The 23,924-nt window shown below is 33.7% G+C and overlaps 1 protein-coding gene across 2 annotated transcripts in view; it reads left to right on the plus strand.

Moving 5' to 3' along the window:
• The window catches only part of LOC111089590 (cilia- and flagella-associated protein 70-like), a 25,774-nt gene extending 3,268 nt beyond the window's left edge, over positions 1 to 22,506 (plus strand). Inside the window, exons 1-4 of one of the 2 annotated variants that reach the window (XR_002613827.1) lie at positions 2,469 to 2,558; positions 8,024 to 8,096; positions 11,590 to 11,651; positions 22,380 to 22,506. Coding sequence is in view for 1 of the 2 variants with exons in the window: in XM_022402393.1 (XP_022258101.1) it covers positions 8,024 to 8,096; positions 11,590 to 11,651; positions 22,380 to 22,502 (258 nt within the window). In the remaining variant the exon portion in view is untranslated. Of the gene's footprint in view, positions 1 to 2,468; positions 2,559 to 8,023; positions 8,097 to 11,589; positions 11,652 to 22,379 lie in introns of those variants that run through there. The other variant, XM_022402393.1, reaches the window with a different exon arrangement.
• The last annotated feature ends 1,418 nt before the right edge of the window (positions 22,507 to 23,924 follow it).

The following is a 23,924-nucleotide window of genomic DNA, read 5'->3' on the forward strand; positions in this document are numbered from 1 at the left end:
CTACCTCCAGAGCTAACATAGTCTTTGTTTTAGATGCAACACTTTCCTACCTCCAGAGCTAACATAGTCTTTGTTTTAGATGCAACACTTTCCTACCTCCAGAGCTAACATAGTCTTTGTTTTAGATGCAACACTTTCCTACCTCCAGAGCTAATATAGTCGTTGTTTTAGATGCAACACTTTCCCACCTCCAGAGCTAACATAGTCTTTGTTTTAGATGCAACACCCTCCTACCTGAATGGAAATGGAAATATCTACCATAGAAATAGTAGTATTAAGATAAAAAGTTGATTGCAAAGAGGAAAAGTTAAAAATCAATTATGTAATAACTGCTAAAATTCAACAATGATAATTACAGTAAATAATTAGAAGTAACATAAATAATTAAAGGGGGAACAAGTTGCGTGTAGAAAGCTACAGTAGTGTAGATTAATTAAAGAAAACTTTATGGAGGATGAACATAAACTAAAAGCTTGGAACAGGAGTACAATAGCAGAAATTATATGTTATGAAATAAATAGTTATACTGGAGAATTGAGAAAAGGGCAAAACAATGGAAGGAAGAAGTAAAAAAAATGTGGCAATAGGTTTATCAGAAAATTAAAAAGATCAAAATTGAAAGTTTTAGAATATATATGCTCTAAGTCTAGAATAAAAGAGTCAAGAGAAGATTTTTAAAGAGGTGGGCAGAAGGCTAGAAAAAAAAGGCAGGATGAGGATGTTGATAAGGAAGGGGAATAGAAGGAAACATAAAAAGGAAAATGAGAATAAATGGATAATAGGGATGTGGAATGTAGCACAAATAAGAATATAGAGTTTTGGAAGAAGTTTTTAGAAGAATTTGTTATTTTGGGTTTGGTAGAAACATAGGTAGAAGAGTAAGACTGAGATAAGCTAAAGAGAATATTATAGGTTATCAACATAGATCAGGCACTTCCAGCCCCTTCAATGTAAATTCCATTAGGCTCACATTACAGAGGCTAAATGTCATGATGTGAAACTTGTAAAAGCCACCTCACCTTTGAAAGCAACTTTAAGTTTGTTCTTATTATTCAGTTTGACTTGCTAGTATACAGATGCCACAAATAGCATATTGAACAGTTGGGCTCTTACAGTGCATTCAGACATTCATATAAATGGAAAAGATACCAAATTGACCCATCAATAATCTTTACAGAACCTTCCTTCTTGATAGTTACTACTGGAGATGACCAAGCACTCTCTGAATGCAGTATGATTCTGTTCTTTAATTTCTGCTATATTTCATCGCTGCTTACATCCATAGTACTCCAAGGAATCATGCACAACAGTTGTTCAGTCAGACATGCATCACCTGTATTTGTGTGATGTTGTGTGATTGTTGTTCATCCCATTCAGCTCCAATATATATATTACCATATTCTGCCAACAAGCTACAGCTGCTGCATCCAGTTAGATTGTTTTGCAGAATCCTCAACTAGAAATCTCGGAGATGGTCGTATCCATGTATTTACTTTCAGATGTGGCGTGATGGACAAAATCTAGTATTACCACTTGTATCAATTACTTTCTCTTTGCTTACAGTGCCAATGACCAACATGCATCTGAATACTCAATCATCATAATTGCAGAATAAAACTGTGACTTCATCACCCTCAGACAGTTAACTGCCACAGCTAACACTAGCCTTCTGGATGGGAAACAGCCTATTTCATGTGTGGGCTCTATAGCCATACACTAGAAGTTGTCCATAATAAACCACAGAACACCAGTTAGGTAAAATAAAGGTTCTATGATTTATTTTCCCACATATGCTTGTGCAGTCCACCATTCCTAGAGTTGATCTGGCCAACATCAGATAACTCTACTAAATAACATAAATTCACCAGTTGCATAGGTAAAAGTGACCAATATGCTTTGCAGTACATCCATTCTAAGGATACCAATGCAATAATCACAGCCAGCAACAACTCACTTCTTTCTGTAGACATATTCTGAGCCTAGCCTTTCCATTCATATCTAGTTTATCCCCATTTTGACAATTCATATTGACTGGCCAGTTGGTGGTTTTGCTCAGAATGCCTGATATATTGTGAAATCTACCAGTATTCTAGCCACCCCTGCATCTTGTAGAAACTAGATTTCTCACTACTGAACTTTGACAGGCACAAACCAAGCCTCACCCAGTGCTGAGAGAGGTGAACTGGCCACCATACTTTTTAGTACAAGATATACGTAGTACTCCTCATGTTATTTGCTAGATCCATCTTGGGTTCCTCTAATTTCCTGGAGATGTTGAAGCCATATCTACTACCTGGTGTTTGCTCATCTGCACATGTTGAATCATTATTCAAAATGGTTAGCCATGCCCAACTTGCTACTTGGCAAGGTATGAACAGTTCATAGAAAAGTGACCCAATTTCACATGCAAAGCAAATGCTTTGTTTCTTTCTTTCAGGACAACATCCTAATGGACACATTGGCAGAATATACATAGCAGCACTTAAACTATTGGAAGAGCAAGACAGTCATACCCATTCATGAATACCATTGTGATTGCATCATAAAATCCAGGATGTGTGAGTGAATTGATTTGTTTTCCAACATCTTGAACCTCAGTTTAGATGCAGCTCAGTAATGAATATCATGACAAAGTGAGTCACGACAATTTGACAGTGTACTTTCCAGTATGGAGAGGCTCACTACTGCCCTGTGGACTCACCTGCTGGTGAAATTGCTCTGGTAAAGGATGTTGTCCACCAACAGAACCTTAAACCTATCGGCATGGGTATCCTTTACTGTACATGACACAAGGTTTTAGTGTCTTACATTCAAAATTTTATTAAACTACTTTTTGTTTATGTTATACCAATTAGAATAACATAAAATCTTAGCTAATAATCCATATTTTAATAGTATGTAAGTTTTAGTTCTTAATTCTACAAGGAAATATTTTAAAAAATCATGAATTTCCCCTAGTGTGACCCACGTGACACATTTTGTCGTAGCATGTCATCATCCCTATTTTATCCATCACCCCTCAAAAATGTACGATATTAACCATAAATAACTCTCTATAAAATTGTCACTGCTCAAACAAACCATAATTTTTTATAGTTTTCAATTTTGTTTGGTTACAGAGCTATCAAATAGAAAATCAGACCCCTCCTGTCACATCCTTTCTTTCAGAATTTGTTAATAATTCTCTCTTATGTTTAATTATATATTACCTGTAACCAATAGAAAGTCAAGGTTTTCATCTATCAGTGACGTATTGTATAATGTTATGTTCTGAATTGTTAAATGTCAAGTTCACTCAGAGTACCAACATCATTTCCATGAGAAAATTAATGATTAGCTTGGATGAATTTGTGACGACTTTTATTGCATAGCTAGAAAGCCAGAACAATTTTGAGAGGTAAGGGAATTTGTCTACTTTTTGCATCTTATTAGTCTGTATTCTTTGGTGCATTATTTAATTAAACAAAATGTATTAAGTGCATTACTATCATTAGTATAAAAAAATTAGGGTTAGTGCTCTTTGACAATTGTCAGCAAGAAAAAAGAAGATTGTTAAGTATTTTATTTCTTGTTTTTCATGTTTATTCTTTATGTATAGTTATAAAATTAACTAAAATGTAAGAATAGGGATCCTTTTAAATTAGTTAATATCAGATTAGGTAAAATAAATAATAATATTATTATAATAAAAATGTTTCATGAGGCACACACTCGAGCAGCTCATAGTAGCTTGTGGGTAATGCAATTTGGTAGCGTAACATGAGTTGCACATTCCCCAAGTGATTTACAACTTGTAATGGCAGGGATAGTAGTTGGACCTGGTTCAAAGAGCAATAAAATTTAATTATATGATTTAATTATCAGATCTTACTTCACCTATTTGGTCTGTAAAGTATATTTACATTCCCCTTTTGTTGTTACTTCTTGTTTCATACAACAATTTTAGCAATTTGATCACTGAGCTTTGCAGCTCTCTGACGCAGACAGACTGTTTGTTGTCGAGTGAATAATGCGCATGCGTGGTTTTTCATGGGGAAACATTCTAACTATGCATGCTTATGCAGCAGGTTCTGAGTCAAGAAGTGTAACGGTCATACATACAAACAAGCAGAATAATAGTATAGATTTTATTCTAATTATCAGATCTTACTTCACCTATTTGGTCTGTGATGTTTATGCAGAATTCCACAGGAATTGTATAAAGAGTACAGGTACAGCAGGGTTTTGTATTTTTAATTTGATAACACCACATGAATACCTTTTGTTTTTAGACTACTTTTTTTCCTGGTTCTTTTATGAAAGCAGATTCCCTTCTTCCTTTTGTTATTGAGTTTCTTCTTTTGTGTTTTGCCTATTCTTTGATCCTTCATAATTTTATAGAATCGAGAATGAAAATATAAAATAGTTTTCATGAAATGTTGGTATCTAGTATCTCATTCTCATAGCTTTATTTTCTCACTTTTGTGCAAGTTTCTTACTAAAGACCATATGCTGTGACAATATATATATATAAACTATATTTGAATGTAGTTTAGTTATTATAAGAGTGCAAGCAACATAAAATAAGTTATAAAATTATCTTGGAATAACTTAACGATTTTCTACAATTTAGGTAAATTCTGCTACAACATATTTAGAATTGTGTGAAAATGTATTTAGTGGTATATGAGACAAAGTGGCACATAAATCCATTACCTAAGTAAATGTTTAGTACTGTCATCAGTTAATGTTTTGGCACATAAATCCATTACCTAAATAAATGTTTAGTAATGTCATTAATACATAAATCCATTACCTAAGTAAATGTTTAGTAATGTCATCAGCACATAAATCCATTACCTAAGTAAATGCTTAGTAATGTCATCAGCACATAAATCCATTACCTAAGTAAATGTTTAGTAATGTCATCAGCACATAAATCCATTACCTAAGTAAATGATTTTTCTTTCTCATGTCTAAAACAATCTAAAATGTATACTTCTTCAGCTTCCTCACACTAATGATATTGATAAAACTATATGAATGTAAAAGTGGAACAAAGAAGCTGTAGAATAAGTAAATTAACTTGTAGTATTCCAACAGGGATAGAAGCTTTGATCTGACGCACTGTGTATCCAAATATAATATTTTGCAGAATCGTCAACAGCATAAAAATATGGATACAATTAGGAGAAATTGTGCATTTATAATCATATTTTTGTACGAAAAACATTAACTGATGACATTACTAAAAATTTACTTAGGTAATGGATTTATGTACTGATGACATTACTAAACATTTACTTAGGTAATGGATTTATGTACTGATGACATTACTAAACATTTACTTAGGTAATGGATTTATGTACTGCTGACGTTACTAAATCAATCTACTCTTCAGTAAAAATGGTTAACTGTATGATCCTTTACTCAACTGCAATCAATCTACTCTTTAGTAAAAATGGTTAACTGCATGATCCTTTACTCAACTGCAAGTCAATCTACTCTTCAGTAAAAATGGTTAACTGTATAATCCTTTACTCAACTGCAAGTCAATCTACTCTTCAGTAAAAATGGTTAACTGTATGATCCTTTACTCAACTGCAAATCTTTAAGTGATTTCTGTTTATTATTTTAATATGGTTATTCTACTGAACCTAGCTGTATGTTTTATGTGTCTTACTTTAATTTTCCGTTATTTTCTGTACTATATATTTCTCCTCTTTGACAAAATGTCTTCTGCAGTATATTTAGCTTCATCTGTTGTACATCTTTGTTTACTGTGCATTCAAGCTGCTATTAACCATCATCTGTTTGTGAAATATTTATAGCATTACCTTTTTTTATCAAGTAGTTTGTATCTACTTCTGAATAGAGAAAAATATAACAGCATCAAGTAAAGTTAATCTCTTTGTGTCATTACTTTTATTTGGATCAAAAAATTTGAAGTTAGAATGTGAAGGTTTCAGGAGACCATGAAGTGTCATCAGACAATAATTTTATTTTCCATTGCTTTCATAAAACGTGCTAGAGTCCTTATATTTGGATAAACGTTCTTCAAACCAAAATTGCAAGTGTCAGAAAGTTATAATGGTGAAAGTTTCCGACTAACCATGTTTCACTCGATAGCATTTATAATAGGTAGTTAGTGTTTCAAAAATACCATATTCTTCTATTTGATGGTAGGCTTATTTTATATGTACTTTTGAGACAATACTGAGGTGTGACAGTATTGTGCCTGAAAATTATTGTATCATAGGCATCACATAAACATGTTGCTGTAGATCTAGAAAGCACTATCTATACAATATTGTTATATTAATAACTAACCAAGACCTACAAAACATTTGTGGTAGTTTTCATGCCCTTCACTTGAATTTTCCTTATTCTATCATTTTCATGCATGGCATTAAAGCTACACTTTCTTGTAGGCATTATGTGTTAGATTGAGAAATCCTGGTCTATTTGGAAACATTTTACATGGTCAGACAACCAAACTCATGTAGACACATTTTTATTTAATAAAACTATACATACATAACTTTATTTAATAAAACTACACTTAAAGTAAACAATAAAGTACAGTAATTGTATTTATAATAGTGTACAGAGTAGGAAACAGTTATGAGCATTCAGTACATGGCATGATTTTATGAGTTGAAACAAAGAAACACAATAATGAAAAACAAAACGTGTGCTAAAGAAAAATATAGCTAAAACAGGTTTATACAAAATGAACGAAGCTAAATTATTGCACAGTAAGGTAAATGTAAGGTTGTAATGATAAGCATGATAGTTTTAACAAACTGCACATGTGTACGTTAGGCCTAAATAAATGAAGAAAGCCCATAGCAATTGTATTTAGTGTAATGATAATTTTGTTTTACAAAATTACACGCAGGTTAAATTGTGTGAAATACTTTGCAAATAAAAAATTTGACAAAGCAAAAAACATGTAGGGTGATTCTGCATAGAAAGGCCAATATGCAATCTGGGATACTCACTCAAAGGTCTTTTTAACAATGTAAGATTTATTGTGTTTGATCAAGAAATTTCATTGAGAAAAGTTAAGGATAGACAAACACCAGCATATTCTTTATATAGTCTACTAATACATATGTAGTTTAATGAATTTTATTTTGGTGATTACTTATATAACTCATTTCCAAAGAAAATTTGAGAGCAATAATATTTTAGGCAACTTTTTACTTCTTAGTAAAGTTAAATAAAAGATAAAATAGTACCTTTGTTCCAAAATGGTCAAATAACACAAACTTCATAAAGCTAGTTAAACACCTGCATATGTAATTCAAAATTCATAATACCCTTTAGGTAGAATTGTTTGAGAAAACTAATAAGAAGTATTAAATTCCTGTATGTATCTGCCAGAATGTTGAAAGCTAAAGTTGTGAAACTATAATATTTCATATACATAATAAATTACAGAATCCTGCTTATCTTTTAACTAGCAATAGTTTACTAACTGTTTCACACATAACTGGTGTGATATACTAAGATATATGTACAGGTATAGCCTTGTATTAGAAGTGGTTGAAGTAATAAATAATAAATATATGATTTCTGTACATTTAAGTAAAATGCCCTGTATTTTGCATACATTTTAAAGAAGAACATTAAAATAACTGCAAGAAGCATTTTTAAGAATCGGTAATATATTAATGAAACATTACAAACATATTTTGTTACACAAGAAAAGTATATGAACAATGAAAAAGTGCTTCTTTATCTTACTCTCTAACATAGTTTATATTAGCAGGTCCTATGAATAACAAATTCCCGAGAATGTTTTGAAGGTTTGTGACGTGTGTTGGTTTTATAAATGTTAATTGAAGCTTGTAGCTTCAAGCATGATTCCCTAAACATCAATATCTCATAAAGTTAAGAAAAATGAAATCAGATATTTATGTAATGAGTTTTTGTAACTTTATTGTAATAGTTTAAACTCATTATTCAACTTCTTTTTTTTTCAATAGTTTTCATAAAGATGACATAGATAATTTTTTTTATGATTATTATATTTCAGATTGATGATGAATTACCCTACAGCAATCATGGCATTGCTTATATGGACTTGTCACCTCTACTTTTTCCAGGTGGTGAGTACAAAAACAATTTAGTTTTAATTTTTATGAAGTGTTTTTAATCCATGTTATTTATAAAATCGTAGACTTTTGTGAGCATTACACATTCATACACACCTTTGTGAAAAGTGAGATTATTGAAGCTTTTTAAGAATTTGGGTTATTGATAAGTTAATATTTCTTTAGTGTTACTTTTATTAACAGTTTTATTATCTATTATTTATTATTATTAAACAAGTAGTTTTGCATTGTTAACATAGAGTATAAATTTATGACTAACTTAAATCTACTGATGTGGCCAAACTTCACTAGATATTATTTGGTTTATGGCAAAAAGTATCATTAACAGTGAGGGTACCCAACTGATGAAACAATGCATTATGGGAAAGAATGTTAGAATAGTATATTTAATTAGTTATACTCTTTACCAGTTTCATGGAAGTTAACATTAAACTGTAATCTTTATGGGAAAGAATGTTAGAATAGTATATTTAATTAGTTATACTCTTTACCAGGTTCATGGAAGTTAACATTAAACTGTAATCTTTATGGGAAAGAATGTTAGAATAGTATATTTAATTAGTTATACTCTTTACCAGGTTCATGGAAGTTAACATTAAACTGTAATCTTTATGGGAAAGAATGTTAGAATAGTATATTTAATTAGTTATACTCTTTACCAGGTTCATTTGTGCTTGTAGTAGGTAGTTTGTGCTAATTGGAAGTTAACATTAAACTGTAGTTGCTTTTCCTATGTTCCTTATAATTACTCCATTGTGTATCTTAAATGAAGAGGCATGTAAAATAGCATTTCTCAAAGTTGTTTGTTTATTCTTTTCTGCACTTGTTCTAATATTAACATTCCATTCAGCCAAACCTTCAAATTTCTTTTGATGATATAGTCCTTCACCAGCTGTCTTCTGTTGTGGAAAAGAACCTATGGAAAGCAGGTAGAAATCCAACATAGGGTAGATCTGCCAGTAGGGTTTGGAAAAATCCTCTTATTGCACATACCATGTTCCCTAGCCCTGCAGAACATGACAATCTGACCACAGTGCTGGTGTTCTATTGACACTGTCATTTCTAAAGGTTGTCATTATTGTGTGCCTGTTGGATAATCTGGCAACCTCAAATTGATCTGAAAGAAAAGTGAACAACAAGGTAACATGGTCAATGTATGAGTATCAGTTATCTCACCAGCCTTGTCACCATGTGACAAACAGAGGATTAATGCATGCACATGCTAAATGTGTCAAGCGTACAATGGGTCACTCATTTGTTATATACACCAAGTTATTTGGATGAGCAATTATCAGTAAAGAAACTCTTGTCACAGACTTACAGCAATGTAGAACCTCTTTTTCTTATTACCACAGTTTTGGTGGAGGTATTTGCAAGGTTTCTGATGGAATACCAAGAAAGCCCTGGTCCACTAATATGTACTTGAAATACCCCACAAATCAGGCTGGAATTATTGAGCCAACAGTTAGGATATTCATTTGATTAAGAAATCGGTGGCTGGAAAGGGTACAGACAGAATGGAGGTGGTGTGAGTACACTGCTGGCCCACCATCCCAAGGAAGTACTGAGTTTTAAAGGACCGAAACTTCCATTGATGAGTGGCACTTAGCTTATGATCCTGCTGGTGTCAGCACTGAAGGCAGTTATAATCTTTAGCCTTTGCATATTGAATGGTGTGTGATGGTGAGTTTAGTGATAAAGTGTGTATAGTGGCAATTTTTAAAGTGAAATTATCACAGACTGTATTGCAATAACAGATTAGAAAAGAAGAATTTGTTTTGTTAATTGTGTTCTAAAGTAACTGAACCAATATTTGTGGACTTTGATGAAAAGAGACAATTATTTAAAGCTCTGGATACAACAGTGATAACCAAAAGTATAATGAACATTTGCATATACGTTTGATTTTTTTTTAAAAACAAACAAACTGTATTGCTGTTTTTTTATAGCTGAAATTTATTGCCAATAGGTCACAGGTACCTACTGTAAAGAATCTAGCCTTACAAATCTTGACAACGTGGCGGTTGGAATTGGCTGATCCCTAGATGGTATTACTATTATGTGCCATAAAGGCTTGTGTAGGGGCATTGGTCTGCTTTGACTGAGGTGGTTCAAAATCCAAGAACTTCAAATGTCAAATGCATTGGCCAATAACACATCTTCATTCATGAGCTCTATCAATTGGAGAGTCGATTCCAGTCATCTTTGGCTCAGAGGAGAAGTCTAGCTCCTTGCCAAAAAGAAAGTCACTATCATTATATTTGCTTTCAATTGCAGGGATCCTTGGAGTTTTCAGCACACACAATTTTTGAAACAAAACACTGGCTAATTGAAGAAAAGATAACCAAATGGATGTAGAACTTGATCTCAAATATTGAAGGTCCAGCTTGTAAATGTAAGATTGCTGGAATATAATTGGTCTAAAGGTCAGCTAGGTGTGTAGTTTGAAAAGGTATCATAACATCTAGTTACAGTTATTAACCTCTTATAAAAACTACCTTTAGCAGCTGAGAAATAGATGAATTATCTTAGTGCACTCAATCTAATGTACAACATCTGAGGTTTGTTTAGGGATATTGAGTTTTTATAGTCACATATTTATTCAGCCATTGGCATACCTTTTCTTGTTGAGGCTATTTTTCAAACCAACACCCAGACTTAAAATACTTAGGCAATTAGAGAAGAAGCACACGTGGACCCCACAGAAGTTTCACTTGAGTTTATAATAACCTCAACAATCTCATTCCTCCTTAAAATTGATTTAGATAATCAAATTAACACTGAAGCCTGTGTTATTTTAACATTCAATGGGTTTTCTATCTTCTTGTAGTATTATATTTATTTTCAATTCATTCTTTGTTCTGAATATATGCTGGTGTCACTTAACCATAGGTACCCACAAGAAGGGGCAAGAGGAGGCATTTGTCCCCCTTACATTTCATAAAAAATTACATGTATTATGATGTAAACTTAACATCATAGTTGAATTCAATATTTTTGGAAAGATTTATTAAACTGTAAATGTAAGCACATAGAACACATATTCTTTTATTCTGTTGAATTACATTGCAAAGCTGATTCTCTACATACACGTTTTGCCTCCACTCGTGCACATAACACATGGTCGAGAAAACTGTTAAGTTGATCTTATTTCAAGTTATCTTTCCTCTTCTGTTGTTCCCAAAAATATAAATTTGCCAAGTATGGCTTTATGCGATATGTATTTGTTCATTCTGTATTTTTTACCAACATCTGGGCAGCAATCAGTTGTTGGAATCAAAGATGTGGATAGCATAGAATCTAAGTGTAGAGTTACTCATAAATATAAGCTCATTTTGTTCTGCATAAATGTACAAGACTGTTATGAATGATTATTGTGTTTGACTGCAAATAAACGTGAATTTGTCTATTATGGTTTTTTAATAACTTTTGTTAGTGGCCAAAAAGTTTGGTATATGTTATTCACACTTTTTTTTTTACATTTCAGTGACAAAAGTCAAAGGAGCTTTCCCTGTCGGAGTTTATAGAGAAACAGAGATGTTAGAAATGGTAGAGTGACATTTCACACTTATATGTTATAATTTTGTCTTTTATTTAAAGAACGTTTTCTTTCTAAATATGCTTTAATAATGACAGTGGTACCTGTAACTGCATGGGGAAATGAGTAAAGGTAATGGGAGCACTGATTGGTCTACCAGTTTTTACAGTATGGCTAGATATGTGCTATTAAGTGTGTCTTAATTCTGTGAAATATGACCAATGAAATAGCAACTACAGTTGTATCTTGTAGGGGTAGAGGCATTAATGTCCCAGAAAGTAGCTATCACAAAATTTCTTTTTTCCTGTTAGTTAAATGTTTTAATGTTTTTATATAATTTAAAATCATTTATTCAACTTTTGACACTATGTGTTTTCTACATTGATACGTGAAATTATAATTCTACATGGATGTCAAAATTGTAATGTTTGAGTTTTGTATTTAACATTTTAGTTAGTAAAAACAATATATGCCGAATTTATTTATAACCATAGATAAATAAATACAGAGAAAATAAGAATAAACTAACAATCATCAATCTCTAGAATTTGTAGATCTGAAAAAAACCATTAACCTAAAAGTTATAATGGAAAAATTGGTATAGAAAACCTCATTCTAAAATAGCAGTCATTGAGTTTAAAATAAAGATAAGCTTACTTTAATTAATTAAAAGTAAACTTGATAAATCAGATAAACAAACTAAAATTTAATGAATTTACAATGTTTCACCAGGTTAACCTGGCATCATCAAGTACATATTAACCTGGTGAAATGTTGTATATTCATTAAATTTTACTCTGTTTATCTGATTTATCAGATTTACTTATAAACTTACTTTATTGATGTTACGAAAACTTGTAGGTTCAAGAAATCAATTTAACACTTTTGAAAAGTGAACCTTTCTTCTTCTGGTACATTCCAAGATTGTCTTTTAAGCTTAACTTCCGATACAGTACCTTAACTTCACTGCCTGAAGACAAAGGAAAGACTGACATATGCAAGAAGTGAAAGTAAACTGAACTTTGCACATAATAGATATTAGACAAACCATTAACCTTTATAATTGTATCAACCAGATAAAAGTTGCAGGTTAATAATTACATCGTGTTTTATGTAAATGCTGGGCCAACAGTCATAAAATGTTATCTTTTTTTTGGTCATGAAGGCCCAACAGACTAATAAACCTAATATTGGTATCAGCTAGAAAAACGTCATTTTCATAATATAATGATTTGAAGCAGTTAAAGAGTGCTTCCATGCTTTTCCCTCCACAGGCTTTGATTTATTTTTGCCTTAGCTTATGATCTGGTGGATTGTTTTTTGTTTTCTTGATTCTCTGCATTTATAATCTCTGTTGCCTTAATAATCCTATAATAACCTAATAACCCTGATAATCCTATCCTTTTATCTCTCACTAAGTTTTTCAGCCTTTATCTTCTCCTATCGACTCTCCCACAGGAATTGTCTGCCATGCACCTCCTTTCTTAGGCATTCCACCTATTTCTTGGGAATTTTCATTGAATACCTTTGCATTCCTTACCTCTACTTTGGGGTGATATTGTCTATGGCTCTTTTCCTATACATGTGACTTCTTTGCTTTGGGATCTTCTGGGGTGGTACAGTGTCTTGTACCAACTTTGTTTATCATCCACTTCAACTTGAGATTTACAGCTGGCTCTTTTTTCTCCACTGGTCAGTTTTTTGTTGTTTGTTTTTTTTGGGGGGGGGGTTTACTCCTGTGACTTTAGCATCACATGAGGTATATGTGATGCTACATTCGATTTTCTTTTTTGGTTGCTCGTTTGTCTCATTCTGAGCAATTAAATTCTTTATTCATGTTTCATATCCAGCACCTTCTCATCATTTAACTGTTCTACCTCTAAGGCTTCCTCTATTAGTCATGTATTCTTGATGCAGATTGGACTTCTGTGATTGATCTGTCCCACTTCAATCACTTCTTGGTTCCTTCCCGTTTTACTGTGATGTCGGTTATCACACTCTAGTGGGCCATTTCTCCAGGACTAAGGATGCCCAAGGTAAACATTTTGTATTCTTATACTCTAGTTCCTATTTTTGATCCCTCATGATGGTATCCTAGGTTTTTTTCACCGTGGAGTTGGGTACTAGTTTCACACCCTACCCTTTGATCTTGTTGAGAGATCAGATCTGAGTTTTGCTGACTTCAGCATGGTGTGGGATTGTACTTACACCGTAACTTGTACATTGGGCTTCTGTTAGCTCATTCCGAACTGGAGTTGTCACACAATACTCATCTGCTTCATACACATGCAACTTGGGAGGTTGGATTTTCCAGTTGGAGAAATCTTTTCTCTTAACTACCTAACATTCTAGTCTTTTGGGGGTGTATTTTTTCAACACCCCATCTCCGTTAAACCCATCCTTCTGCTCTTTGACTGCTTCTAATGAAGCTTTCAATTCTCCATGTTGTTATTGTTAAGTGTCTTACTGCTAGTGAGGTTCTATCACATTGGGGGATGTGGCTTCTAGGGAAGCACTTATCCCCTTGGGTCTGGCACATATGTGATCTCTTCAGGGGATGCTGTATGTCCCATGAAATCTTGATAGGGTTCCTTAGGATTCTCCTCATAACTTTCCTCATTCCCTCTTTGATGATATGCATTGGTGGTTGAACAAAGCCCCACATCATCGAGACTGCTTCATCCCCCTCATCTGGATTTGTTTCTCTTCCCTTATGCTTACCTCCAAGGTTGGGGGTGTGTGTGGACTGATCAGCATGAGGCTTCAGGTCAATGGTATGTGGCCAAAAGGTCTTACCATGTTAACTCCCAGGAACTTCCAGCAGTCCAACATGCTCTGATTCTCTTTCTTCCTTTTGTCAGGTTTCAACTAATCATGATCCATTCCAACAGTTTGACGGGGATGGCTTATATCACTCACCAAGGGGGCACCCATTCTAGTTCCCTTTGTTGTCGACCTTGGATCTCCCTTTTTAAGCCCACACACGTGTCATGTTCCAGGTGCTTTCAACCTCGTTGTGGATCCTCTTTCCAGTCCCAACACAATTTATCCCACAGAGTGGTCTCTTGATCCTCAAAAAATTTCCTTCCATCTCCCACGTTTATTCCCAGTCAGATCTGTCCAGGTATACTTAAATTAGTCAAATCCACACTCTAAGACCATTTCACATTTATAATTTCTATGGCCACTAAACACACACTGTTGAGATGGGGTGTTTCACAAGATTACTCGTACCTTTATTCCCAGTCAGATCTGTCCAGGTATACTTAAATTAGTCAAATCCACACGCTAAGACCATTTCACATTTAGAATTTCTATGGACACTAAACACACACTGTTGAGATGGGGTGTTCCACAAGATTACTCATAGGTTTTTTCCACACAATATATATTTGCTTCATTAATATGCCTGTTCCAGACCGTACTAACCCATTGTCTTCATGGGTAAAGCAAGAAGGAATAGCTTCCCATCCCTGCTATTCCTTAGATTGAATAAATCAGAAGTGTTCTGCTTTTAAAAGTAGGGTTTTTCATGATCATCTGTTTTACTGTCTCTGGTGTTGATGTTCCTCTGGACTCCCCCCCCCTTTTTTACTGATGGTGGAGCCCTTACCACTTTCCAGTTCCAAAAACTGGGTTGGTATACCATGAAGGCAATGTGATAGTGATATACAATACAAACAATAATGAATCCATTCAGTTGAGAATAAGACAGTGGTGTTCTATTAGCGTAGATAATGAGATGTCCTTCAATATCTTTTTCCATCTCACAACTGGGTTTATCTGAGGGGATGTTGTAGCTTTGGAGTGAGCCGTCAAAAATTGCAGTTCACCCCTTTAATTGGGATCCCTCATCCTACTCCCCACATGAATGTCAGTTCTTAGTTGGTGGGTTTTGGATTCAAAGCTGGACCAACCAACGTAAGCCCTCACACATGTATCATGAGTGTCTCTGTTCTCTCACACAATTGAACTAGTGTTCACTGCTACCGTGTTGTGGTTTATGATGGATGAACATGCTGGTTCCTATGGTCCTTCTTCTTGCACTTTCCTTTGAGGATTTTCATACACTAAGAATGTTAATGCACTTGGGGAGGATCCTGTCTGACTGATTTTGGGTGAATATTTCACTATACAAGGACATCCTTCTCTTTATGATCGTTCGGATGTCAGATTCCCATATCGGTATAACTTTTTATCATATACCCTGTTCACAGATCAGTGGGTATTTTATCTCTCTCTCTGGTCTACTGAACTTGAGGTGAAGACTGTATGATCCTCTTTCCTACCCCCAAATAGATGTCAGTTCCAGGTGGTTGTGTTTTGGATTGTAGTTGACTTGCCGTCATCGTGACTTCTTTCCTACCCCTACATGTATGTTGGTTCCTGGTTGATGGGATTTGAATTGTAGTTGACTTACTAATGGTATGATGCTCATCCTACCGTCACATGAATTACATTTCCCAGTGGCTGAGTTTTGGATGTGGCAAATACTTTTATTCTTACCCCACATTACTGTCTTCAAGATGGTGTGTTGCACTCCTATTGGTGGAGAGTTGTTGCATGATAATTTACATGCAAAATGCAGTTGAACCACATTTATCATGGGGTACGTGGGAGCTTAAGACTTATGGCATGTGAAAAAATTTGGGAATATAGAAAGCAGCACTGAACAAGAATAGCTACATATGTGAGAGAAGGTAAGTACTTATTGGAAATGCATTTTCAGTATAGGAAAATTATAACTTTAAAATACTGATGGAGTCTGTAACCAATTAGTTTTTAAACACATTTTTTAAAACTGTTTACACAATATACACTATCACAAAAATCATTTAGCACCTGACAAAATCAAACCTCCTAAAATATTAAATATAGCATGAAAATGAATAATTTATTTAACTTATACAGAGTAATACATATATGCTTACATATAAAAATCTTTGTACAAAAGTTTGTAAATGTACTAAATACTTTCTTGATTAACAGCCACTTTGCAGGTAAAGATATCCATGCATGAATGTGAAAATGTTATTGTGTTTTACATATTTTTGCCAAAGAAGAATAAATATGCTTTATATGCTTCGTTCATCATAGAAACCTCTGTTAATGTTGCTTTTAAAAATATAAAAAATATGATTTTAATTCTTTTTATTATATGTATGCATGTATTTTGGTCAAAAAATGTATTAGGGGGCTAGAGTAATAGATACAAGTAATATGCAGGAGACTACAAGCATTGTGGAAACCCAGGACAATTTACATACAAGTGTATGCTTCTAGCTTCCTATATACACACCAAGCAGGGAGATTGATTTAGCTAACATGATTGACTTTGAAAATACAAAAAAGTTTGAACTTTGATGTACAAAACGTGGTGCTCAGCATGGTGGAAAAATATGTATGCTTATAAAGAGAGAAAAAAAACATTTTTAGATCATGGTGTGACCCATAAGTTTCACAAACTTTCAATTGAGCAGATGCATATGCAGTTAGAGGCAGAGACACACACAAGTACAAACTGTAAGGAGTTTCTGAGATAAAAAAACAAGGCATCCTTCTGTTTGCTAAGCTGAATGAGTATCAACAAACATCTTTGAGCACTTGTCAAAATAGCACTGGATATCAAGACAAAATTTGTATGAACATTAACACAACCCCTTTATTCACATCAAATTTAAACATAGCATAAAATAAATTCTTTACATTACTAAAAATACAGAATTAAGTCCTTATTAAAATCAGCACATTAAAATAAAATCCTTTCACTTAAACAGAAGAAAATACAATCAAAACAGCTTTGTATATATATAAAAACAGATTTTTCCATCAGAAATATGTATTTATATACACTGACAAAAAATAAATAAATAATTCAATATATATATATATAAACAGTTGACTGGGAAGTAGTATCACAACTTCCTGAAAACAGAGTTCCCGAGTGAACACTTGCGGTAATCATTCTGAGCCGGTGGACCCAGTTTTGACATTTGTTGTCTGCTTCACCAGTTGAGTGACAGAGAGACTGGCTATAAGCTGGTCCGCTCAGGCTAGCATATCCTTGTAATTGTCTTCATTTCTGATGGTTCATCATAAAATAGAAACTATTCCTGAAACACTCATCAGCAAAGGGTGGAAAATAACTGGTTATTTCAGTAACATCTTAGCTAGAAGTAAAATAATTGATCCTTCATACCAATGAAAGGGTAGATGTATCGCACTGGTCAGTTGGAAGCATAGATTAAGATGGATCATAACATATGGTTAAGACCATGAACTATGACAGCAGGCATTGGTCAAGCAACATATTCTAAGGGATGTATTAATGAACTATATTACCCATTGAATATGTATCCCCATCACCTAAGGACCTCCCTGATCCCAGGTTTCTATAGGTCTCTGCATAGTTTCTGTGGCCATGCTGTTCTTGTTGTTCCTGTTGCACGGATGGCTGGAACACATCCTCTCCAACCTTGTCTTATTGTTCTTCCTGCTGTTTGGTTATTAAATAGACAGCACCTGGTTCCAGTAGGAAGGAATGAGGTTAAGATTGCAACAGGTTGCTGCTCACTCAAATTAACTCAGGTCATGCAACACTAATTGTTACCTCTAACCATTAGCCTTTGCCTATGCTTTCTTTGTTATTTCTGAAAGACTTGTTTCCATTTACAAGTTGTGTAATAGTTTCTGGTGTGAATTATAAAGTTTTCATCAAACAGATGCTACTTTCTGCTTCCCCTGGTACACTTACAGCCTGCATTTTCTTGCCCAGGCGAATGAAACCTGGTTATGCCATAAAACCTGCAAAGCATCTTTAGGCTATATCTTCTAAATGAAGATATAGCCTAAAGATGCTTTGATAAAAATCAAAATTTTTGGCTTTTCTTTGCATATAGATGCTTGATACATTAAGAACGACAGAAATAATAATTTGAGTAATAATCAATATGTATTTGTTACTTCATAGATTTAATAGATATTTGTTGGTACTTTATTAACGTTTTTATGCTTATTCTGTGAGGTAAAATTGGCTGCTGCTATGATTTTGTCAGATTTATGAGCTCGTTGCTGTCCTAATTTAGGATCTTCTTTTTAATAAATTCTTGAAAATGTTAAAAAAGAGAGAGAGAGAAAGGTGCCCGGCAAGGATGTTTACCCCAGGGCCCATGCTGGCTCTCGACGTTCCTGCTGATATGCACAGTCCAAGCCCAGTAGTAACAGAAAAAAGCCTTTAAAAAGACACAATCAAAACTTCAAAGTTACACACAAAATACATAGTTAAATAACTTGTTAGCAAAATATAAAAGCCTGTAACACAAAATATACTCAATACATAAAGAAACATGTGAAACTGACTTTACAAAATATTGAAAGATAAATATGTAAAATATGTTAGAATTTAGAAGTAAAGGTACATGATGGGTAGAAAGCTTTCCCAACATTCATCCAATGAACAAGCCACATATTGCCTGAATTTAGATGTAAAGGTACATGATGGGTAGAAAGCTTTCCCAACATCCATCTGATGAACAAGCCACATATTGCCTTTTTTTATACTTCAGTGACATCTGTTGTCTATTATGGCTGCTGGTCTCTAGGTCCTAGTTAACAAAGTGATCATTGGCTGGAAAGTGGAAGTACCCGAGTCACTGGATAAGAAAGCACACAATGTGTTCAGTGCCTGTATAACTCAGTGATTATCAAGAAAAGAGTTGGAATCCATCAGCTTCCTTAACATCTTTCCTGCTTCATCATCAAATGCCAGGTGGAATTGTATCTACTTCCATTGGTAAAGAAACTGGAGGATTGATGAACTTGATGGAAAGTAGTATGCTTATACATCACTAATTTAGAGAAACAATAACAATGAGGTCAGAACTGATCAACATATTTTTTGACAGATCAAGAGTTCAGGCTTTAGCATAGGGTGAAACCTACATTTTCAACTATATAGTAAAGTTCTTTTAGAAACTATCAATGTATGGTTTAATGTGAAGGTTTCAGACATGCTCTTGAAAAGATAACTGCCCAACAAAACATGGCTCTGGATTGTGAAAGGAATATTTGTTCTTCAGGTGTTACTTCAACCACAGCATTAGCTGGTATTGTAGACCGAGTCTGTGTTTGCAGAACACTGTGAAACACCACTTATGTAATATATACTCAGGCAATCCACTGCTTTTGTGCATGTTTTGATCAGCATTTAATGGTTCCACCACAAAAGTAATGTCCACTGGGTGTACTAGTAGATAACTAGGGAAGAGTGTTTTTACTGGTTACTGTGGTGGTTTACAAGATAATGACTGATATACTGCAAAATCAAGTAAAGTTCTTCTAGTCAATCTTGCATCACTAAAAACCCTGGCACATACCAAGCCATACTTGGCCTTGTTGACATCAAACTGACCATCACACCTGGTGGAACAAACAAACATTTATCCTTTATCAGATTGGTTGCTAGGTATGATGTGGAACTTGACTACCTGAGCCTGCATGTTGTTATTACTCACTATGTTTGGCAGATTTATGGGCTCCTGTGCAGACACGCTGAAAGGAATCCTGTGTAAACAATTACTAAACTGTCCTCAATTGTAGCAGGTACTCCTTCATCTCTTCTTTCTCCATGGCTCAGGATATCTTTCATCTGTATCATTCAGACAAGTAAAGGCCACCCAGTGGAACCTCTAAAATCTCTAAAACTTTTTATTTTCATTCAAATCTTTTAGTTTTGCTCAAAATAAGCCAAACAACCTTTAAAAAACCAGTTCTAATCTTCCATATATCTCACTTTTCAGGGTCAGGTGTGATCTAGCTGGGGGTTAATTAGTTATGGATCGAAGAATCTGGTTTGAAATTTGATATTCCAGAACATTCTCAACACTTTTAGCTGCTGGTGAATTATGAAAGTGAGAGTCATTCCAATTTTTGGTTCAAAGAGCCAGACAAAGTTATCGTGATGTCAGGTGCTGCTGAGTTAGTTGGTTCAAAGAGCCAGACAAAATTATTGTAATGTTGGGTGCTGCTAAATTATTTTGTTCAAAGAACCAGACAAAGTGCTGCTGGCTTACTGCTATACCTGAACCCTAGGAATTTCTAGCCTGGTCGTTTAGCCTACATGCTGCTGAGTTAGTTGGTTCAAAGAGCCAGACAAAGTTATTGTAATGTCGGGTGCTGCTTCATGTTTATAATTTCAGTACAATGGTGTAATCTGTCATCATACACAAAGTAATGGATTTTTTCCATCACATTTTACAGATGGGTATAGAAATACATATTTATTATTGGTCAAATATTTTTTTTACATATATTTAACACTGTTTTGGCTTATAAAACCACAATTTGCTCGAAATGTTTAGAAAAAAGAAACTTTTAAAAATGTTTTTAGCAGTAATCGAATGGGAGGCCTGCAACTAGATTAGCAGGGTCAAGGTACTGCTGTTGCTTAGCTGGCAGAAATTTAAGGTAAACCAAGTCAACATGCAGCTTCTACAAGTGAAGTACCATTTGTTGCAGCCTCCCTAGATGTGAGGTTGGCACACTTGGATGCAACATTCCTGTAGAGCCTCTGCAGATTGAAATCACCACTTCAAAAGTTGTTCCCACCAACACAACTTCAGTCACAGACATACTGTTTCTAATGGCCAAGTGGTGTAGTATGGACTTTCTGGAGATACTCTCCACAAACTTCTGTCAGAATACTTTCTCAGTTAAAGGCTTGGTTGGACTTTATAATGTAAAGTACAGTGATGACAACTCATTAGTGTATATTGCTAAATTTTTGTCAAAATCACACATTTATGAAACTTAAATTTGACCAGTAGATGGCACTACTCTCTACTGTGTCCAGTAGTTGATTGTACTTTGTGACAGTTGTGTCACAGCTCCAGATGTTTATCTTCATCCAGTCACAAACCATATAAAGTAATTATTAAATCATTTGATGATCCAGAAATATGCTTTATATTACAGTTGAAAAGTAGTCAATACAAACATCTCACGAAACAGTAGATAGTTTTTTGTGGTCAAACCCTCTTACAGAAAGTAACATATGAGGCTGAATTGAATACATTAACTTGACTGGACTTGGTATGTTTCATGGAAGAGTAAGATTTTTGCAAACCACAAGAGCATTCTTTAGTATCAAAGTTTACTTTTGCATATTTCATATATACTTATATTACTTGTAATGCTTACAAATAGATACCACTGTTATCACTAATGTGAATATGTTTAATTTTGTTAAAATATACCAGATGCTAGAAGAAGTAAAGTTCTTCTCCACCATAAAGGTCATATGTTTGACCTTGTTCTGAGTGTGTATATGCACAGTGTTAAAATGTATGAGATTAATATATCTAATTTGTTCAGTAAAACTTGTCAATTTATTGTACAATATGTTTAAAGTAGGCTGTTGCATTGTTTTAGTTCTTGTATCATGAAGTTTTTGGGTCACATTTTTATCTATTATTGTCAGTTATTTATATGTTCAGTTACAAAAATTGTTAAGTTAATCAAGGTACCAGTATCTGTTGTGTTATAAAAATGATTTGCTCTACAGCTTTAAAAAAACATAACTGTACTACTTTAAATATACAGTAGTTATCATAACCGTAAAGAGTTTTTGGTATGAGAATTAAACACTGGGATTTTTAACACAGAAATTCCAAATGAAAAAATTTACATTCCAATGGAATTTGATAGAAAGAACACTCATTAAATTGTTTTTGTTTGCTCAGACAAAACAAAGGTCTTTCCTGGCCAGTGGAGGGATTCAGATGGTTACATCTTTATTTTATCCGAGAAGAAATCCAATGCACATCAGTGTAGACCAAGTTGCCAATCCTAAAACAGTTAGTTAATTTTGAGAAGTTTAATTTATCTTTTGTGAATAAAAATATTGGATTCACTTTTATGTATATGAACTAATATTATTTAATGGATCAAAAATTAGTACGTTATTAATCAAAAGAAGCCTAAGTTAATTTACATTTTAACTAAATATAAACATATATATTCAAATGATCAATTTTGTATAACAAATCAATCAACAGTCATAAAAGACACTGTATGTTTCAACATCAATTTGCATCATCCTTGGCTGTGTGAAAAACAAATACTGTGCAACCATATAAATACAAAAAACCATTAAATTAATAATTTCAATAACAACAAAATTCAGATCTTTTCTTAGTCACCTCTGTAATTCTACTTTGTGCTATATCCAAACATTATATTTATTAGTGATAAAGTAGCTCCTTCCTTTTGTACCATTAACTAAAAAGACAGGATTTGATTACAGGAATAATCCTTTGATCGCTTTGGCAAAAATAGGGAAATTTTATAAAAACATCAACTATCATCAGTTTTAACAATATAAGAGCAAGACCTTGTAAAAGTTGGTGAATGGTTGATGGTTGAACTGATAGGTTGTGATAGTTACTAATACATGAAAAAATATTAAAAAAAACATAAAATGGGTATTTTTTTAACCTTTCTTTAAGTAGCTGCAAATGCCCCTCCTCTCCACCCACCTAATGGCTCAGTGTTAAGTCTGTAGGTTTATAATACAAAAAATTGGGTTTTGATGCCTGTGGTGAACACAACACAGATATCCCATTGTACAGCTTTGTGCTTAACTACAAACAAACAGTAGCTACATATTACAAGTGTTATTCTGGTTAAACCATGCACATGGCCTGTAAAAGTACTAGCAAGAAGACATAAAATGTGAAATATTTACTTGGAAACTTATCACATTGCTATCAAGATGAGTTGCAGACACAATTAATAATCATTGGTATCAAGATGAGCTGTAGACACAATTAATAATCTTTGGTATCAAGATGAGCTGTAGACACAATTAATAATCTTTGGTATCAAGATGAGCTGTAGACACAATTAATAATCATTGATATCGAGATGAATTGATATCAAAGATTATTAATTGTGTCTACAGCTCATCTTGATACCAATGATTATTAACTGTGTCTACAGTTCATCTCGATATCTTATCAACATGAGCTGTAGACACAATTAATAATCATTGGTATCAACATGAGCTGTAGACACAATTAATAATCTTTGGTATCAACATGAGCTGTAGACACAATTAATAATCATTGGTATCAAGATGAGTTGTAGACACAGTTAATAATCTTTGGTATCAAGATGAGCTGTAGACACAGTTAATAATCATTGGTATCAACATGAGCTGTAGACACAATTAATAATCATTGGTATCAACATGAGCTGTAGACACAATTAATAATCTTTGGTATCAA

This window comes from Limulus polyphemus, unplaced genomic scaffold, assembly GCF_000517525.1.
Source record: "Limulus polyphemus unplaced genomic scaffold, Limulus_polyphemus-2.1.2 Scaffold6717, whole genome shotgun sequence".
NCBI classification, from domain to species: Eukaryota; Metazoa; Arthropoda; class Merostomata; order Xiphosura; family Limulidae; genus Limulus; species Limulus polyphemus.